Raw genomic sequence first — 18,465 nt, 5'->3', positions numbered from 1 at the left:
ATGCGACGCTTTCAGATTTTGTAGACGTGGGATTATTATTAGACGTATGACGTTTCGCACTTTTTGGGCTGGGGAGATGCCACAATTATCTCAAACGACAGCTGCATGAAGCCCTTCACCTAAGACTCCAGCATTGTGTACGTTGTATTGTACTGGAAAAGCTGTCCAAGCTTTAAGTAATTATTGTCGAGCAGAAGCTATCTATCGCTGAGTTGCTCAGAGACTGTATTTTAAACTCTTGGAGTAATACAGCTAAAAGCAAGGAGGGTTGGAATCATATGGGAAAGAGTCACACATTATACTGTTAATTTTTCTAAAATTATCCAAGCTGTTCATACAAACATGACATCACCCATCTCTTCAGCATAAGTTAAAGCCTTCTTAAAACGACTGTGTGTGAATTTGTATTCGGTATTTGTGGGTACTACTTTACATGGACTTTTAGATAAACTGGTTAGCCAAATGTTTCTCCGTCACCTTTTAGTGGCTTTTGAGAATGCATCTGATGGTGGTGTTTTAGCTATTGTTATCTCTTTTAAACTTTTTGATATCGCAATGGTTCCCCCCCCCCCCCCCCACACACAAGAATTACATTTAATCTTTTCCTGGGAATGATGCTTTGGAGGCAAAAAGCCTTTGCTAGATCAGACCAGAAGTCCCGTCTAGACCAGCACCATGGTTCCAAGAGGAGTCAAGCCTGATGCATTGGCCCTAAAGATGAAGTTGGTTCCAGGGTGTTGTTTTTATTTTTTGGGTGGTAGGGGGAACTGGCAAAGAACTGCTGTGCGGTCCATTCCTCCCTTCCTGCCTCCCTCCCCACAGAGATGAAGACCGATTTCCCACTCACCTTATGCCGCTCTCGCACTCCTCTTCTCAGCGGCGCTTTCGTCCAGTTTTACACTATCTGCTCCGGGGCTGCAACTAGTGTTGGCTTTTTCGCGCTGCAAACAAAAACTGGTTTTTAGAGGCTTCCGTTTTCTGTGCAAAAAAGCCGATGCTAGCTGCAGCCCCGGGGCAGAAAGTGTGAAATCGGATGAAAGCCCCGCTGAGGAGCGTGAGAGCAGCATAAGGTGAGTGGGAAATCAGTCAAAGGCACAAAGAGCCAATCCTCTGCTGGCCTGGGACCTGAGAGAGATGCTAACGTGGGCAGCCAATAAGCAGCTGTTCTTATTTGCCACTGCTATTCCATCACTCACCTGCACCAGGTAAATGAGTAAGTAAGTAAGTTTATTTTTATATCCCGCCCTCCCCCGCCAAAGGCAGGCTCAGGGCGGCTCACAGACATGGAAACCATGATTTAGATAAAATACAGTGTAAACAAGAATTTAAAATACAATTCAAGAATTTAAAATACAATTCAATTACATAAGTTAATTAAAATAGATAAAACAGGTACTATAAGGTGCTATAGGTCACAATCATACATAAGATGGCTAGATGGTTACAGGTCAGTTCCAATTTCAATTTAGCCGGGTTCTATCTTAAAAGCAAGCTGGAAGAGAAAAGTTTTGCAAGCCCCGCGGAACTGATTCAGGTCCCGCAGGGCTCGCATCGTCTCTGGAAGTTGATTCCACCATCGAGGGGCCATTGCTGGAAAAGCTTGCTCCCTGGTTGTCTTCAGTCTAGCTTCTCTTGGCCCAGGGATTTTTAAAAGATTTTGAGAGCTAGATCTCAGTGCTCTCTGGGGGACATATGGGGAGAGGTGGTCCCTGAGGTAGGCAGGTCCTCGGCCATATAGGGCTTTAAAGGTAATAACCAGCACCTTATAGCGAACACGGTACATAAATGAGCAACGAAAAACCCGGGGCACCCAGTGAAGGTGAAGGGCAATAAATTCAAGATGCTCAACATGGAATGAAACTGTGGAATTCACTGCCAGTGGACATTGTGAGAGCCACCAGCATAGGCAGGCTTTAAAAAGGGGGTCAGACAAATTAATGGAGAATTGGTCCATTAATGGCTATTAACCATGGTGAGTAAAGGGAACTTCCATATACAGAGACACCTCTGAATACCAGAGTTAGGAGACAGGTGGGTCTTGTAAGTACCAATGTTAATGTCAATCTTACATGCATTATGGGTACATATGTTTTCTTTTTCTTCCAGCACCAACCAACCGTACAGCAAGCTTGCTAATCACCCATGTGTGGGACTGCAAAGAGACCACGATGAAGATAAACAGGTTGCTTACCTGTAACTGATGATCTTCAAGTGGTCATCTGTGTAGTCACACACGCCCACCCAACCCTCCCCGCTGCTGGTTTACATCTCACTCTCTCTTTTTGATCATTCTCAGTAGCAGCTCGAAGAAACCGAGTGCGTGGAGCGCCTTTCCCTCACTCCAGTGGCTGGCCGCTGGGTGAAACAAGATGCTGGACTAGATGGGCTGCTGGTCCAAGCTTACAAGACACCTCTTAGGTTCTTGAGCAACTGGTGGTGCTGACCAGGCCTCAGATTCAGCAGCTCATAGGAGCAAAGCTCCTGAACCTTTCTGTTGGTTCCCCCTTTTCCTCTCCACCTACCTTGTCCATTGAATAGTAGGTGCAGCTGCATAACAATCCCTGGATTAGGAGAGCTGGCAGCCAGCCAACCACAGGAATTTTGCCATACCCCCAGCAGCCCTTATTAACCCCTAGAAAAGCCCATATCGCCCTTTCTTCATTTCTTATGTGATTTTGGGTGGCGGGTGGCTTGCTGGCCTTCTGATTGTGGGGGAGGGGGGGCAAGAGAGCCCCAGGCAAGCGAGTAGGCCTCACTCGGGGCTTTTTTGTTGCGTCAGGTTGCTTTTGGCTGGGGGGGGGGCAGCATATGCTAATGAGCTCCCCCACCTATTTTTCTACAAACAATCCCTGGTGCTGACTCATTAACTCTGACTAATTCCCCACTAGCCTTGCTGCAGTCTCACACTCCTTTTTCCCCCACAGTGATTCTGCCCGATTTTGCACACGCTGCCCCAGAGCTGCAACCTGCTCTTTCTCGAGTTCTCTCCAGGCTGTAGGATTCTCTGAAGTGGGGGGAGGGCCTCCAAACTGACCACCCTCTGGGTATTGGCAGCCTTAGGGAACATTGGTCCCCATTCAGCCACCAAGACAGCCAGTGCAGGTAGTCACATCTGACTAGGCAAAGTGGAGGGGGCATCTGCCAGCCATGGGCCTGGTCCAGTGGGAAGTGGGCCCTCCAAGGACCCCACAGCCTTGACAGCAGCCTGGTGCTGCCTGCCCTGATGCCAGCCCTCCATGAAAAGCAGCAGCCCTCCTCCACCATATGACCTCCAGCAACCAGTCTTCAGATATACACTGCCCCTGGACATGGAGGATCCATGAAATCATCATGTCCAACCAGAGCTTCTTTTGTAGCAGGAACTCCTTTGCACACCCCTGATGTAGCCAATCCTCCTGGAGCTTACAGTAGGCCCTCTACTAAGAGCCCTGCAAGCTCTTGGAGAATTGGCTACATCAGAGGTTTGTGGCCTAATATGCAAAGGAGTTCCTGCAACAAAAAAAAAAGCCCTGTGTCTAACAACCATTGGTGGAATTTTCCTCTGTGTGTTTGTCTCATAAGCTCTCCTTAACGACCTATCTCATGCAGCACTTGCAAAAGGCTCTTGACTGTTTCTTTACCAGACTTGAAGTTCATGATTTCCCTTGTGAACCGGTAGTTGGTGATTGTGAACTGAGCGAGCTGCAGCTTATCCAGCCCGTGGATCTGGTCCTGGTTTTCCGACCAGTGGTAGACGATGTCTTCCGAGGAGTAGCCATCTGCCAAAAGAGACTGAATAAATCCGAGAATTTGGGGAGAGGGAAGAGGCTGACAAATGGAGGAAGAAACCCAGCAGCCCACTTTCTCTCTTACTGGTACCACGGGTCAAGTTCTTTTTCGTGCCATGGGCATCTGTGTGGAGAAAAGCCCTGACCTGGATAGCCCAGGCAAGCCCGATCGGGTCAGATCTTGGAAGCTAAGCAGGGCCAACTCTGGCAAGTATTTAGATGGGAGAACTCCAAGGAATACTAGCAGTCAGGAGGGCAGGGGCAGGCTCTATTAATTTCCTCCATGTCCCAGTAGGGGTCAGTCACCAGAGGTCGCCATGACTTCCAGGTGCACACACACAAACATTTAAAAAAAAAATCTTTGTCAAGAAAACCCAACAGTTTGCAAAGACCCACGACACAAAAAATTGCAACAGGACATAGTAAAAGTAAAGTAAGTAAAATTTTATTTGTATCCCGCCCTCCCCCGCCGAAGCAGGCTCAGGGCGGCTAACAACACAATGACCAATGGTACATTAATAAATAGAACATACAACCCAGAGGTGTGCAGGCACAAAGAGAGGACAAGCTGAGAGCCAGGAGACACTCAAATCTCATTTGCTGCACCAAACTACACAGGATGCTGTCAACTGATCTTAAACAAATAACTCCAGGGGCTGGGAGAAGGGAATCTGTACTGAGGCCTCAACCTGAAATGTAAAGTCAACAGGTGGGATATTTTGCTTGATCAAATCTTAGGCTGCTTCCAACCGGAGTTCTTGCTCCAGTTTCACAGAGTATTTTTGGAGCGCTGACATAACTTCATGCCCCCTAACCTTTGGTTGTTCCCCAATCAGCTTGAAACTGGTAACTGAGATATTGTTGTTAACTGAATACTGTAGCAATAGGTCAGTGGAAGCTCTAATGCCACTGCAAATACATTCTCAACGGCAACGGAAGAAACAGGGAAATCGTCATTGTGCAGATGCAAGCCTCATTTCTAGGCATTGATCGTGGTGGAAAGTGCTATCGAGTCGCAGCTGACGTACGGCAACCTCGTTGGGTTTTCAAGGCAAGAGGTTAACAGAGGTGGGTTTTGCCTTTGCCTGCCTCTGCATAGCAACCCTGGACTTCTTTGGCGGTCTCCCATCCAAGTACCAACCAGGGCTGACCCTGCTCAGCTTCCAAAATCTGATGAGATCAGGCTAGCCTAGGCCATCCCTAAACCTTACCATTCCCATTTTATACCTTGGGCTAACTTTACATGAATTCTACAAGGTGCCTAACTGTTTTTCCCCAACTGGGACTTAAAGCAGGCATGAGGAGGGTGAGATTTTGACTGGGAAAACAACACGGGGTGCAGAAGCCCTTCCCAGGTTTTTTTTTTTGTAGCAGGAACTCCTTTGCATATTAGGCCACACCCTCCTGATGTAGCCAATCCTCCTGACACTTACAGTAGGCCCTGTACTAAGAACCCTGCAAGTTCTTGGAGGACTGGCTACATCAGGGGTGTGTGGCCTATTATGCAAAGGAGTTCCTGCTACAAAAAAAGCCCTGCCCCCCTTCTCTGGTGCTGTGATGCTCAGCCAACTCTCCCTCCCTTTTTATTGCTAAATAATGGTTCAGTGTCAGGACAAGGGAATCATTCTGCCCCCACATTTTCCGGCACATCTAGGTATCCCTGAGGACTAGAAGCCTGCTTCAAAAAGTAACAGGACGCTAAATTCCATCCTCAGGACCACATTCTGTGTTTCTTCTGCAGCACTGCAGAATACTTGCAAAAGCAATAAACTCACTCCAATCTGTTTTCTGTAACAAAAAGAAACAATTTCCTTTGCCTTAAAAAAAAACGAGAAAAGGTTAACGTATTTATTGGAGAGGCTTTATGTCAACTAATGTTTACTGCCCTGAAATCACAACCCACAAATTAAATTTAAAAACCAGGTCCTTTGCAGAAATCTTGCCAGCAGAGTAAATGGCGATCTCTTTGTTAGCTGCTGTGGCATTTGACGATTGCATAAGTTTATAAAAAACCACACACACAGCAGATTGCTTATATTTGAAAGGATAAAAATGCATTGTGCTTAATTGCCTAGGAAAACAGCCAGGGCTAAAAATGAAACAAGAGGAGGATGAAGAGGAGGCAGCAGCAGCAAAACCACTCACCATGAAGCAAAGCACTCCAGTGCTTTCTGGGCTCTGTACAGAGATCTGATTCACAGAAGCAGAGCTGGAAGGCACCTCAAGGGTCTTCTTGTCCAACCCCCTGCACAATGCAGGAAATTCACAAATACCTCTCTCAACACACACACACCCCAAGTGACCCCTGTTCCTTGACCAGAAGATGGCAAAAACCTCAAGGATCCCTGGACAAAGTGGCCTGGAGAAGAATTGCTACCTGACCCCAAAGTGTCAATCAGTATTTCCCTGGGCATGTAAAAAAAAGGGTCACAAGAACTAAGCACTGATGCAACCCTTCCTGCCCTCCTTCCTATGATCTGCCCAAGTTCACAGAATCAGCATTGCTGTCACATGGCCATCTAGTCTCTGTTCAAAACTCTCCAAAAAAGGGGAGCAGGAGATTGCAGATCTCTAGGTGCTACCAGGAGGTTGGCAACCCTATGTGACATGCAGTGGCTACCCAGTCCTAGCAGTTTGTTTCCTTGATCGTTCTCAACGGGCATGCGCTCCCAGGACTCCACCACCATGACTGAAGGTCATGCGCTCCCAGGACTCCACCACCACGACTTCAACCTGGCCCTCATTCATAAACACCTCCAGGTTCAACTCACAGCTCTCCAAGTCCAGCATGCACTCCTGCTCGTCCATAGGATATTTGGTAAGGTCCATGTCGCAGGCCACTGTTGATGTAACCCTACCCACAAAGAAGACACAAAGCCCCCCTGTGAATTGCAGTCACAACTTGCCATTTCATATACATTTAAGGAACCACACAGTTAGCTGTTTGTTTCAAAGTCACAATATGGTCTGGGATCAGAATCTCTCAAGGATCACCTTTTTTTCATACAAGCTTTCCCGCCTATTCAAATTCTTTGGAAAGGGCTTGCTCCAGTTGCCCCATCTTTCTGGACATGGCCTTGCCAGTTCACAGAATCATAGAGTTGGAAGGGACCTCCAGGGTCATCTAGTCCAACCCCCTGCACAATGCAGGAAACTCACAAACATCTCCCCCTAAATTCACAGGATCTTCATTGCTGTCAGATGGCCATCTAGCCTCTGTTTAAAACAAGTTGTGGCACCCTGGTTACCAGCTACTATCTGAGTGCATGTGCCAACATGATGAGCTGTGTCAGAACTCTGGGAAACAACTGAGGGTTCTTCATGCAAAAGTTCACAGAGAAAGCCTGTAAATGTTTCAGCTTATTCAGAGCTGAGCCAACCAAGAAAGATTACCTGCAACCTTGTGGTTGCCAGCTCTTGCCAGGAATACTCCACGATGATTTTTCATTTTACCTGATGCTGTATAAAATGACCCCGTCCGGCTGCAACCGAATAAGCTTGTTCTCCACAGTGACGTCGTGAAACCAGGCGGACTTGGCATTGACGATGAACGTATCGGGAAGCCACAACTTGTCCACAAAGCGACTGTCCAAGCCCAGAGTTTCGTTAGTGTGATTGTAGGACAGCCGGTCGTCTCGCCAGCTCTGATGCAAGAAGACAGTCATTGTATATTCCTAAGGATGAGAATCACCAGGGCGGGTTTAGAACTCAACACTGTCACCGAGAGGGTGTGTTCAGAGAACCATGCAAAGTTGTTTCAAAGCAGAATCCTTCTGGATCTCATATGATACGGCATTGCATCTCAAATAATGTGTCTCATGTGATGTAACAATGACTATACTAAAAGATAAATACATTGGAATACTATATGGCTATATATCCACAGTATTCCAATATATTTCTCTTTTAGGATCAGAATAATGTTTTTGTATTGACATACTCAAACAAGGGATATTGGCTGTTTATCTCATTACATATGTGGATTGATTTTATTGTATATTGTTTTTAATATTCTATGTGGTTTTTAACTGTTGTTAGCTACCCTGAGCCCGTCGGGGAGGGTGGGATATAAATTTGATAAAATAAAACAATAAAATAAAATAAATATACAGAACCCATCTTCCACTATAGTTTGTAGTGGTTAAGTGCGTGGACTCTTATCTGGGAGAACCGGGTTTGATTCCCCACTGCTCCACTTGCACCTGCTGAAATGGCCTTGGATTAGCCATAACTCTGGCAGAGGTTGTCCTTGAAAGGGCAGCTGCTTTGAGAGCCTTCTCAGCCCCATCCACCTCACAGGGTGTCTGTTGTGGGGGAGCGGGGGGGGGGAAGATATAGGAGATTGTGAGCCACTCTGATCTCTGATTCAGAGAGAATGGCAGGGTATAAAGCTGCAATTCTTCTTCTTCTTCTAATGTATTTTTTCCTAATGGCAAATTAGAATGATTTATGTATGTTACGTATGTATGTTACATGTTATAAGATAAATTAGTTGGTCAGGGAAAATGTCTGGGAAAGCAATGACCCAGGCTTATTAGCAATAGAATAATTAACAGTCATTCTCACATTCTGACATGTTACTGTTTTATTGGTTTCGCACACTAATGCAACCCAGATCAAAGGTTTTCTGAATTTGTTAATTTTACTATTCTGCTACTGGATTTTAACTTTGTACCACTTTGCATTCTAAACTCTACAAGCTACATGTAGCTCTGCCTACTGTACCTCATTCCTCGTCTGAAGAAGTGTGCATGCACATGAAAACTTACATTCCGAAGAAAAGTTTGTTGGTCTTAAAGGTGATACTTGACTCCTGCTTTGTTCAGTAAACTTGAATGTCTGACAGTTGCTTCCTGTCTTAAGGAACAGGGTTCATTATCCAAGCAAGGTAAATTCACTAGACATTTTAGATGCAAGAGCATCAAATGTCTCTCTGAATCAGACCAAGGTTCATCTAGTTCAGCATTCTTCTGCCAGTGGTGACACCTCCAAGAAGCCCCCGAAATAGGGCATGTTCTGTGTTCCTGGTATCTAGAAAGGAAGAGCAGATCACACCCCAGTCTTGCTCTTAGTGTGCATGTGCGAACTGCCATAGCACATGTCCGCTAAGAGAGAACGTAAGAGCTCTTCTGCTGAACACTAGATGATCCATCTAATCCAGCCGTTTAGTTTCTGGAAGCTAAAAGACAAGGCTTGAGAGTGGTAGCCGTTCTTCTGTTTGCTCCACCACATGCAATGCTCCACAACAGGACTCCAGCGTGGAGTCATAGCGCCCATCAAGACATTTCCTAGTGCCTGCCCACCAAACATTTTTAGAAAGTAGGTGGGCTTTTGTCCAGTAGGACTTCTGACTGGCCACCTGGGAGATTTGATTGGCGTTGCAGATTTTTAAAAAAATGTTGTTTTGGCAGCAGCAGCCATTCCAGCACAAGAATCTTCACCGTGTGGCTGCAGGTAAGTCGTGGCAGCCATCTTGTGGCAGCCATTCTGTGACTGCGCTCACCAACCTGCATCAGAATTCCAAAGATGCCTATGGACTGGAAAAGGTTGAGGACCCCGGTTCTAAGATATATTGTCTCTCTACATGGATGTTCCATTTAGCTATCATGCCCATCAGCCAATGACCTGATGTACATTTGTAGGTCAAGTTCTACGAGTGCAGAACACTGTAAACTAGTCAGTCACACATCTGGCATCTGTCTCACAGGAGCTTCACGCTGAATCCTAAGAGCGAGAATCAGGTTAGCATCTCCCCAGAACAAGTTTTATAATTAGGGAGGGAGTTTGTGGCATGGTTTTTGTTTTTTTTTAAATTGGGTCAGGGGGACAGAATTGCAAAGCGGAAGACAGAAAGAAGTTGGAGCAGAAGGATTCAGAGATTGCCTTTTACTCTTTTGAAGCCAGAGACGGGCAGTGGAATGGCCTCCCCTCAACCACTTGCCCGGGGCAAAGTTGTTCACTTTTGGCATCAAGACAAAACTTATTTATTTCCCAAATGCATTTAATTAACAGTAGCTGTCTTCTGTAAATACATCTGTTGCCTGTTCGTACCTGGAGATGAAAACCAATAATCTGAGAATTCCTTATGCATCTCTTCCATTTTGGAAGCAAAACAAAAGTAATTGGAATCCAAAAAGCCAGGGAGAAACTAAGATGAGGAGAATTGGGGAGCCTCCCTAATGCCAATCCATGACTTCTGGCTTAATTGGAAAGATACACTGTGAGGCGAGTTTCAGAGGGCAGCCATCTTGGTACACAGCAGCTGGATTCGAGTCCGGTAGAAGAGAGATGAGAAAATAAGAGATTGGATTTATACCCTGCCCTTTGCTCGGAGTCTCAGAGCAGCTTACAATTTCCTTTCCCTTCCCCACAACAGACACTCTATCTGAGGTAGGTGGGGTTGAGAGAACTCTCCAAGAACTGCTCTTGAGAGAACGGCTCTGAGAGAACTTGTGACTGACTCTAGGTCACTCCAGCAGGTGCATGTGGAGACATGGGGAATCAAAACTGGTTCTCCCAGATCAGAGTCTGCACTCCTAACCACTAGTACCTCAGGGACCAACCAGGTTTTTGGAATATGAACTTTTGAGAGTCAAAACTCCCTTCATCAGATAGTTGGTATCTGACAAAGTGAGCTTATACCTCAAAAATCTAGTAGGTCTCTAAAGTGCTCCTGGACTCAAATCCAGCTGTTCTACTGCAGCTCAACATGGCTACCCTCTGAAACTATCATTAACTATTTTCATAAGCAGCTGGATTGGATTGCAGAAGCGCCTTATAGACCAACAAGATTTTTTGGGGGGTATAAGCTTCCAAGAATCAAAGTTCCCTTTACCAGATACTTTTGAGAGGTCTGACTCTTGAAAGCTCACACCAACAAACATCATACTGTCTCTAAGGAGCTACTGGACTCAAATCTAGCTGTCATAAAGCGAATTGTCCTTTGGAACTGCATGCCACTGGAACCTGGGAAAGCCCATTTGGTTTGTTCACTGCTGTACCAGGTTCCCTCACTTTCCCACAGCGAAATGTTTGACATGACATTTGCAGACGGTTTCACTGTGTTGCCAACTTACCATGTTCACTTCGGAGATGTGGTCAATGCTGGCCACCTCGATAGCCAGGGCAACGTTAACAGGCGGGCCTGAGAAAGAGATGAAAGACTATTCAAAGGGGAAGCTTAGCACAAGTTGTAGTCACCCTTGCATTTCTGCAAGTTGGTGTAAACATTAGGGCAGCTACCCAATTAAAGCACTGCAGTCTATCAATCAATTCAGCCTATATACACGTTCATAAGAACAAAACAAGAAGGGAGGTTTAAGGAAAAAGAACACCCCCTGTTTCTAAGGTAGGCATGGGTGTCACAAGAGATGCTGTCTTTTAAGAAGAAGCATTCCCTGCATATAGAAAAATAGCAATTGAGGGGGAAAGGGATCATACCTAGCCTTCTCCTTGAACTCTAGTTTTCTATTCAAAGGGAAGTCTTTGCATAGAGGAACATTCAGTCGCATTAGCCTCTACCTACAACCTTGCAGTGGTACCAAAGAGACAATGGGATCTACCATGAAGATAGATTCAGGCAGGTCGCCATGTTGGTCTGAAGCAACAGAATAAAGTTGGAGTCCAGCGGCACCTTTATGACCAACAGAGTTTAATTCTGAATATAATTCTGATACCCAGAATTAAACTTTGTTGGTCTTAAAGGTGCCACTGGACTCCAACTTTGTTCTATGGGTCTCCCACCAATGCTACAACCAGTGTTCCCTCTAAGCTGAATTAGTGTGAGCTAGCTCACAGATTTTTGGTCTCCAGCTCACACATTTTTGTGGATGATCCCAGAGCACAATAATTTATGCAGTAGCTCACACCTTTAATGCCAGTAGCTCACAATCTTAATACCAGTAGCTCACAAAGTAGAGGGAACATTGGCTATGTCTTACTTGCTAGCAGGGCACTTTTTGTAGAAAAAGCCCAGCAGGGACTCAGTCACACACCCCCATTGTTTCACAAAGGGTTTTTTTGTAGAAATAGTCCACCAGGAACTCATTTGCATATTAGGTCGCACCCCTGACACCAAGCCAGCTGGAACTGTGTTCCTGCTCAAAAAAAGTCATGCTCACTGGTAACCCCCCCCCCAATGATTACTGTACCAATTTCTGACCAAAAGAAAAACTGATATTTAAAGAATTCAAAGTAAGAACAGTGTCCATGTGCTGCAGTGAACACATGAAACTGCCTTATACTGAATCAGAGTCTTGGTCCACCAAAGTCAGTATTGTCTACTTGGACTGGCAGCAGCTCTCCAAGGTTGCAGGCTGAGGTCTTTCACATCATTTACTGAATAATCAGTACTGTCTCCTCAGACCAGCAGCGGCTCTCCAGGGCCTCAGGCTGTGGTCTTCCACATCACCTCGTACAAGATCCTTTCAACTGGAGATGCCGGGGATTGAATCTGGGACCTTCTGCATAAATGGTCAGAATGCTGGACTAGACTCTGTCTCGTGGCTCTATATTGGTGGTCAGAGCCTGTGATCACATGGATGAACCTGGCAGACATCAACCCAGGATGGCTCAGTTCATGTTGGTCTTTTATCATATTATATGTTATATTTTATTACTGTGTCTTATTTAAACCTGTTTAAAAGTGTATGTTTTATAGGCTTCTTTGGGCCCCCATCAAGGAGAAAACCAGGATAACAATATAATAAATAAAATGAATATGCTACATTTCAATTTCCATCTTTTAATACAAGTCTGTCATATATCAATGTTTGTATTTACAGTTAATATATTTGTGTGTTTGCTGTTCAGCAGGCACCAGAGATCCTTACCTCCGATCCCAGGCCTGAAGTTCCGCGCGTAGCCTTTCATTAAGTCATCCAGGTTGGGCAACCAAGATATTTCTATGTTTGAGCCAATGTAATCTCCAATGTCATTCATGGCTCTGTATCAAAAGAGAAAGAGATGAGGCAGTATTAAAATGGAGCAGAACCGCGGCAGAAAATGGCTTTAATATATCTAGCGAGCTTTAATTTCTTTTCAAAATAAAGACGGTTAAAAATGTAAGAAGACTCCTGCTGAATCAGACTAACAGTCCATCTAGTTCAACATCCTGTCTCAGTGGCCAACCAGTTCCTCTGAAGGGCTAACAACATGGCAGAGACACCAAGGCCTTCATAAGAACATCAGAAGGGCCCTGCTGGATCAGACAGTGGTCCATCTAAGCCACCATCCTGTATCACACTATGGCCAACCAGTTTCTTTGAAGGCCCAACAACAGGGCACAAGAGGCTGAGGCCTTCATAAGAACACCAGGAAGGCCCTGCTGGAACAGACCCCACAACAGACACCCTGTGGGGTAGGTGGGTCTGAGAGAGCTCTGAGAGAACTGTGACTGACCCAAGGTCACCTAACTGGCTTCATGTGGAAGAGTGGGGAATCAAACCCGGTTCTCCAGATAGGTGCCTCTGAATGTGGAGGTTCCCTTTAGTCACCATGACTAGTAGCCACTGATAGATCTATCCTCTGAAAAATGGACCTGTAGTTCTCTGCCAACAGGTACAACAACTGAATAAGCAACTATCACACAGGTTCTTGAGATAACCATTACAAAAAACCCTTCTTTAGATGTTCAGTGTCTCCAATTCAAACTAGAACAACAGTATATTATCGTTAGGAACTCCCAAAGGAGGTGCAATAATGCCCCCCAATGCTTTTATGGATCAGTAAAGATTTTAATCAAAGACTTTCCGACTCACAGCTCATCCAAACTCAAAGTCATTTTACAAGACATGAGCTTTGAACTGTGGTGCCTCTCTTGAAAGAGTTCTTTGATGCAGACCGTAACCTTGCCTCACCCTCAGTCATTGAGCCCAGTTCACGCTGCAGTTCAGACATAGTCATAAGTGACTGCCTGTTAAAAGGTGGGGGGTTTTGGCCTCTGAAGTCGTAAAAACCATTAGATTTATCCTTCTCATTGTGGAAAAATGTAATTGAAAACCCATCCGCCTGGAACTATATCCGCAGTATTAATTCAGCTTCTTTTTACTCAAAAGATAGGATCCAAGATACTACTCCATCATTAAGTGTATATCCAATGAACCTAGCTTCTGAGGGAACAGTCACACAGCCAAAAGTCACCCTGCTTTAAGGAGTGGATCGCAAGATACGAAGGACTGCCATTCAGGAACATAAGAAGAGCCATGCTGGATCACAGCAGTGGTCTAGTCCAGCATCCTGCCTCACATAGTGGCTGATCCGTTCCTCTGGTGGGCAAACAACAGGGCACAGAGGCCGCGAGGCTTTCCCCTGATGTTGCCTCCTGGCTCTGAGATTCAGATTCAGAGATTCAGTCACCATGGTTAGTAGCTATTGTTAAACCTACCCTCCATGAATCTAATCTCCTTTCAAAACTGTTCATTCCTTTGGCCCTCATGACATCCTCGGGCAGCAAATTCCACATTTTAATCGCTCTCTGTGTAAAGTAGCATTTCCTTTTGTCTGTCCTGAATCTACCGCCCATCAGGATGCCTTCAAGTGCCTCTGGAGGTCCAGCAACAGGGTACAGAGGTTGAGGCCTTCCCCTGATCTTGCCTCCTGGCACAGACACTCAAGGGTCTACAGCCTCTGAATGTGGAGGTTCCCTTTAGTCACCCTGGCTAGAAGTCACTGAGACCACCCCTCCACGAGTCTCCATAATCTCCTTTTAAAGGTCTCTATATGCCTGCGACCATCACTACGTCCTCTGGCAGCAAACTGCACAGATTAATCACTTGCTGTGCAAAGAAGTATCTCCTTTTGTCCATCTTTTTAAAAACAAACATTTTATTGAAAGTATATGAAGAAAAACATTATTCACTGCCCCCCCCCCGCAAAAGAAGAAAAAAATATACAAAAACGGGAAAAGAATACAGCATTACCGACGAATTTTAAACTCAGTGTTCAAAGCAATCTTTTATCCATCCTGAATCTACTGCCCTTCAGCTTTACTGGATGCCGTCAAGTTCCTCTGGAGGCCCAACAACAGGCCATAGAGGCTGAGGCCTTCCCCTGATCTTGCCTCCTGGCACTGAGATTCAGAGGCTTAGTGCCCCTGAATGTGGAGGTTCCCCTCAGTCGCCATCGACGATCCCTCTAAGCCGAGTTAGTGTGAGCTAGCTCACAGGTTTTTTAGCCTCTGGCTCACACATTTTTGTCTTAACTCAGGAAAAATGTCCCCAGAGCAAACTATGCAGTAGCTCACAACTTCAATTCCAGTAGCTCACAAAGTAGAATTTTTGCTCACAAAACTCCACAGCTTAGAGGGAACACTGGTCACCATGGCTAGTAGTCATTGACAGACTTATCATCTATAAATCTATCTATCCCCTTTTAAAGCTGTCTACGCCTGGGGGTGACATTACTACATCCTCTGGCAGCCGGTTTGGTGTAGTGGTTAAGTGTGCGGACTCTTATCTGGGAGAAGATACTCCACAGCTTATAGGGAACACTGGTCACCATGGCTAGCAGTCATTGACAGACTTATCATCTATGAATCTATCTATCCCCTTTTAAAGCTGTCTACGCCTGGGGGTGACGTTACTACATCCTCTGGCAGCAAATGTCACATTTCAGCCCCTCGCTGGGTAAAGAAGTATTTCTTGTTGTTCATCCTGAGCCTACTGCCCCCCTCAGCTTCATAGGATGCCCCTGAGATCTAAAGCTGATGTGCTTCCCAAAAGAAGGTGGCAAACGGCCCTGAAATTTCAGCCTGCTGCCCTGAGAACAGAACCCAAAACCGGAGTTTTGGGGCCATCACCCAAGTCTGGGCTGCAGCAGAGTAAGAAACGGCAGGGACTGTAAGCCAAAGGGCCTTGAGATGTTTTTGGAGTCCCAAGAGATGCCCGACCCAGACAGCTGCTGGCACAAGGCCTTGCCAACAAGGGAATGCCACAAGTAACTTTCAGTGACATACTCAAAAGTTCAATGACACACATCATAACTCTTTTGCATATGCCACACACCCCTGATATCACAGGAAGGTGTACTAAATCATATCAGCCCAGCATCTACCTTAAAATGCTTCCTGAAATAAAATTGCCCTAATAAATCCTTACTCCCATTATACTTTTAAAATTACTTTGTCCTATCTGGCTACAGATTTCCATCTGTCTGCTTTACATGTTTTGGTTTATTTTTCCTTTTTTTGTGAGGGGAAGAAATATTAGAAAGTTTATCAAATCTTAAGAGTTCAGCAAAATTCTCATAGGGGACGTGAACAATGGAGCCCAGAAGCAAGTGGGGTTCTTTTTTTGGGGGGGGTGGGGGGAGAGAAAGAAAGACCGCAATACAATTTAGAGGTTTTGGAGCTCCACTCCTGTGAGCTCCTGCCCAAAATGAGGCCTGATGACACAGCAGGTTTTGGTTTGAAGGCGAAGTATTTAGTTGTTAAGTATGCTTAACACTTTCTACTGGTCTGATACTATAATATAATGGGTTCAACGCATGGACAAGACAAGGCAGCAGTGACCAAAGCAAAGCTCTTTTATTAAGTACAGCATGGCAGTGGCTGAACTCAAGAATGAGGAACTGGGCCAACGGAACCAACTATATACACTTCAGTGTTCCCATGCTAGGACGCCATTGGACCATTCAAACCAGCAGGGGGTCCGTGATTGGAGCAGGGCAGCAGGGATTTGGGTCCTATTGCCCATTGTTCCTGAGTCCCCAGGATCAGTTCTACAGGCTCCAATGAACCAGGCAGGAACCTATTAATACATACTCTTGATCAGCATACATAACAGGTAGCAAAGATGGTCGGATATAATACTATTACAAGCAGCGATAAATGTTTTTAAAAAACAGACAATTTGTACAATAAAAACTGTTAAGGCAGCAGAAAGCAAATTATGCAGGATAGTATCCCCAAAAGCAAACTCAGGGGCACAGTCGACAAATCATATATTTTTTTAAAAAAAATACTTTCTTTAAAAGGCCTGAAAATACTTCAGTACCAAGCCAAATGAAAAAGGCAATTCAAAAACAGCGCAGTCCTATGCAGAACTAGTTCAGTTTAAGCTCATTGTTTTCAATTGGGATAAGAAAGGACTACGTCTCCATAGGACTGCAATGCTAATCAGTAAAATGGCTTTTTGGAAATAAAAAAAAAAATGGTTTCCAAAAGGCTTGACACAGATTTGATCAATTTGGGGAGGATCTTCCACTACCAAGAGGCCACAACTAAGAAGGCTGTGCTGAATCTACTGCCCTCTCTAAATCTACTGAATCTCATGTAAAGTAGGTCCCACCTTATTGGAACAGACAAAGCTGCCTTGTACTGAATCAGACCCTTGGTTCATCAAAGTCAGTATTGTGTACTCAATAGGGTTGAGGGGGGGGGGGGCTGGAGATCTCCCTCTTTTACAACTGATCTCCAGCTGGCAGAGATCAGCTCCCCTGGAGAAAATGGCTGCTTTGAAGGGTGGACTCTATGGCATTGTCCCATGCTGAGGCCCCTCCCCTTACCAAACCTACCCTCTCCCAGCTCCAACCCCAAAGTCTCCAGGTATTTTCCAACACAGACCTTGCAACCCTAGTACTCATATGGGCAGCAGCTCTCTGGGGTCTCAGTCTTTCACTTCACCTTCTACCAGGTTTTTGTAAACTGAAGATGACAGGGATTGAACCTGGGACCTTCTGCATGCCAAGCAGATGCTCTATCACTGAGCCGCTGTTCCTCCCCTTCTAGAAGGAAGCTCAAGACAACTTGCCAGGGATGCTTTCAGGCTGTGAAACCCTATTTTGGGGCTCATGAGTACAGGCACCTGCCTAATGCTGAGTCTAACCATTGATCTACTAAGGTTGGGATTGTCTACTCCAGGGGTGGCCAAACTGCGGCTCGGAAGCCACATGTGGCTCTTTCACACATATTGTGTGGCTCTCAAAGCCCCTGCCACCACTTGAAGAATTCATTTAAAGTTGCTTTCTTTCTACCTTCCTTCCACCTCAAACATCTGACATTCATGTCTTGCAGCTCTCAAACATCTGACATTTATTCTATCTGGTTCTTACATTAAACAAGTTTGGGCACCCCTGGTTTACTCTGACTGGCAGAGGCTCTGCAAAGTCTCAGGTAGATGTCTTCCACATCATCTGATCCTTTTAACAAGAGATCCCATTTAACTGAAGATTCTGGGGTTTGAATTTGGGACCTTATGCCAAATGGTCTCAGCCAATGAGCTATGCCCCTTCCTAAGAAGGGCAGGGCACTGGCTTCCCCGAGCTAGAACAGAAACAGTCATCTGCTGAATTCACGATTCAGAACCAGTCCCTGAGTTGGGGTAAATGCTTGATGTTGGGCCTCAAAGCTGGCGATGATCGAACTCGTGGGCTAGGGGAGACGGCACACAAAACGTGTTCTCGGTGCTGCCTGCAAATCTAGCGCGGCAGTTCCCACCAGGCTCCGAAACAAGCGCAGCGCTTGAAAAGAGATATTGCTGGTAGGAGAGGAGAAATCTTGTTAAATATTGATGAAAGGCTGTAGTCTAATATACCATAAACATCGCCTGCCTTGGGATTTACATAACTTTCCTAGATCGTTTTTCCCCCTTCCCAATGTGACATTGACCCAAAAAAGAGGCACGAGTCAAAGGCGGCATTTGCATTCGACACGTTAATCCGGCACCCACGTTGCTGCTTTCCAAAACTAAGTGGTGGAAAA

General features: G+C 45.5%; 1 protein-coding gene across 1 annotated transcript in view; it reads right to left on the bottom strand.

The window, feature by feature from the left end:
* GABRD (gamma-aminobutyric acid type A receptor subunit delta) overlaps positions 1 to 18,465 on the bottom strand; it is a 41,688-nt gene that overhangs the window by 5,442 nt on the left and 17,781 nt on the right. Inside the window, exons 2-6 of the mRNA XM_060259487.1 lie at positions 12,599 to 12,711; positions 10,844 to 10,911; positions 7,221 to 7,441; positions 6,539 to 6,621; positions 3,621 to 3,758 (exon numbers count right to left, since the gene is read on the bottom strand). Of these exons, the coding sequence (XP_060115470.1) occupies positions 3,621 to 3,758; positions 6,539 to 6,621; positions 7,221 to 7,441; positions 10,844 to 10,911; positions 12,599 to 12,711 (623 nt within the window). The remainder of the gene's footprint in view (positions 1 to 3,620; positions 3,759 to 6,538; positions 6,622 to 7,220; positions 7,442 to 10,843; positions 10,912 to 12,598; positions 12,712 to 18,465) is intronic.

The sequence above is a fragment of the Heteronotia binoei genome, chromosome 18 (assembly GCF_032191835.1).
Source record: "Heteronotia binoei isolate CCM8104 ecotype False Entrance Well chromosome 18, APGP_CSIRO_Hbin_v1, whole genome shotgun sequence".
NCBI lineage: Eukaryota > Metazoa > Chordata > Lepidosauria > Squamata > Gekkonidae > Heteronotia > Heteronotia binoei.
Note: the sequence above shows the minus strand (reverse complement) of the source record. Positions and strands in the feature narration are given on the sequence as shown.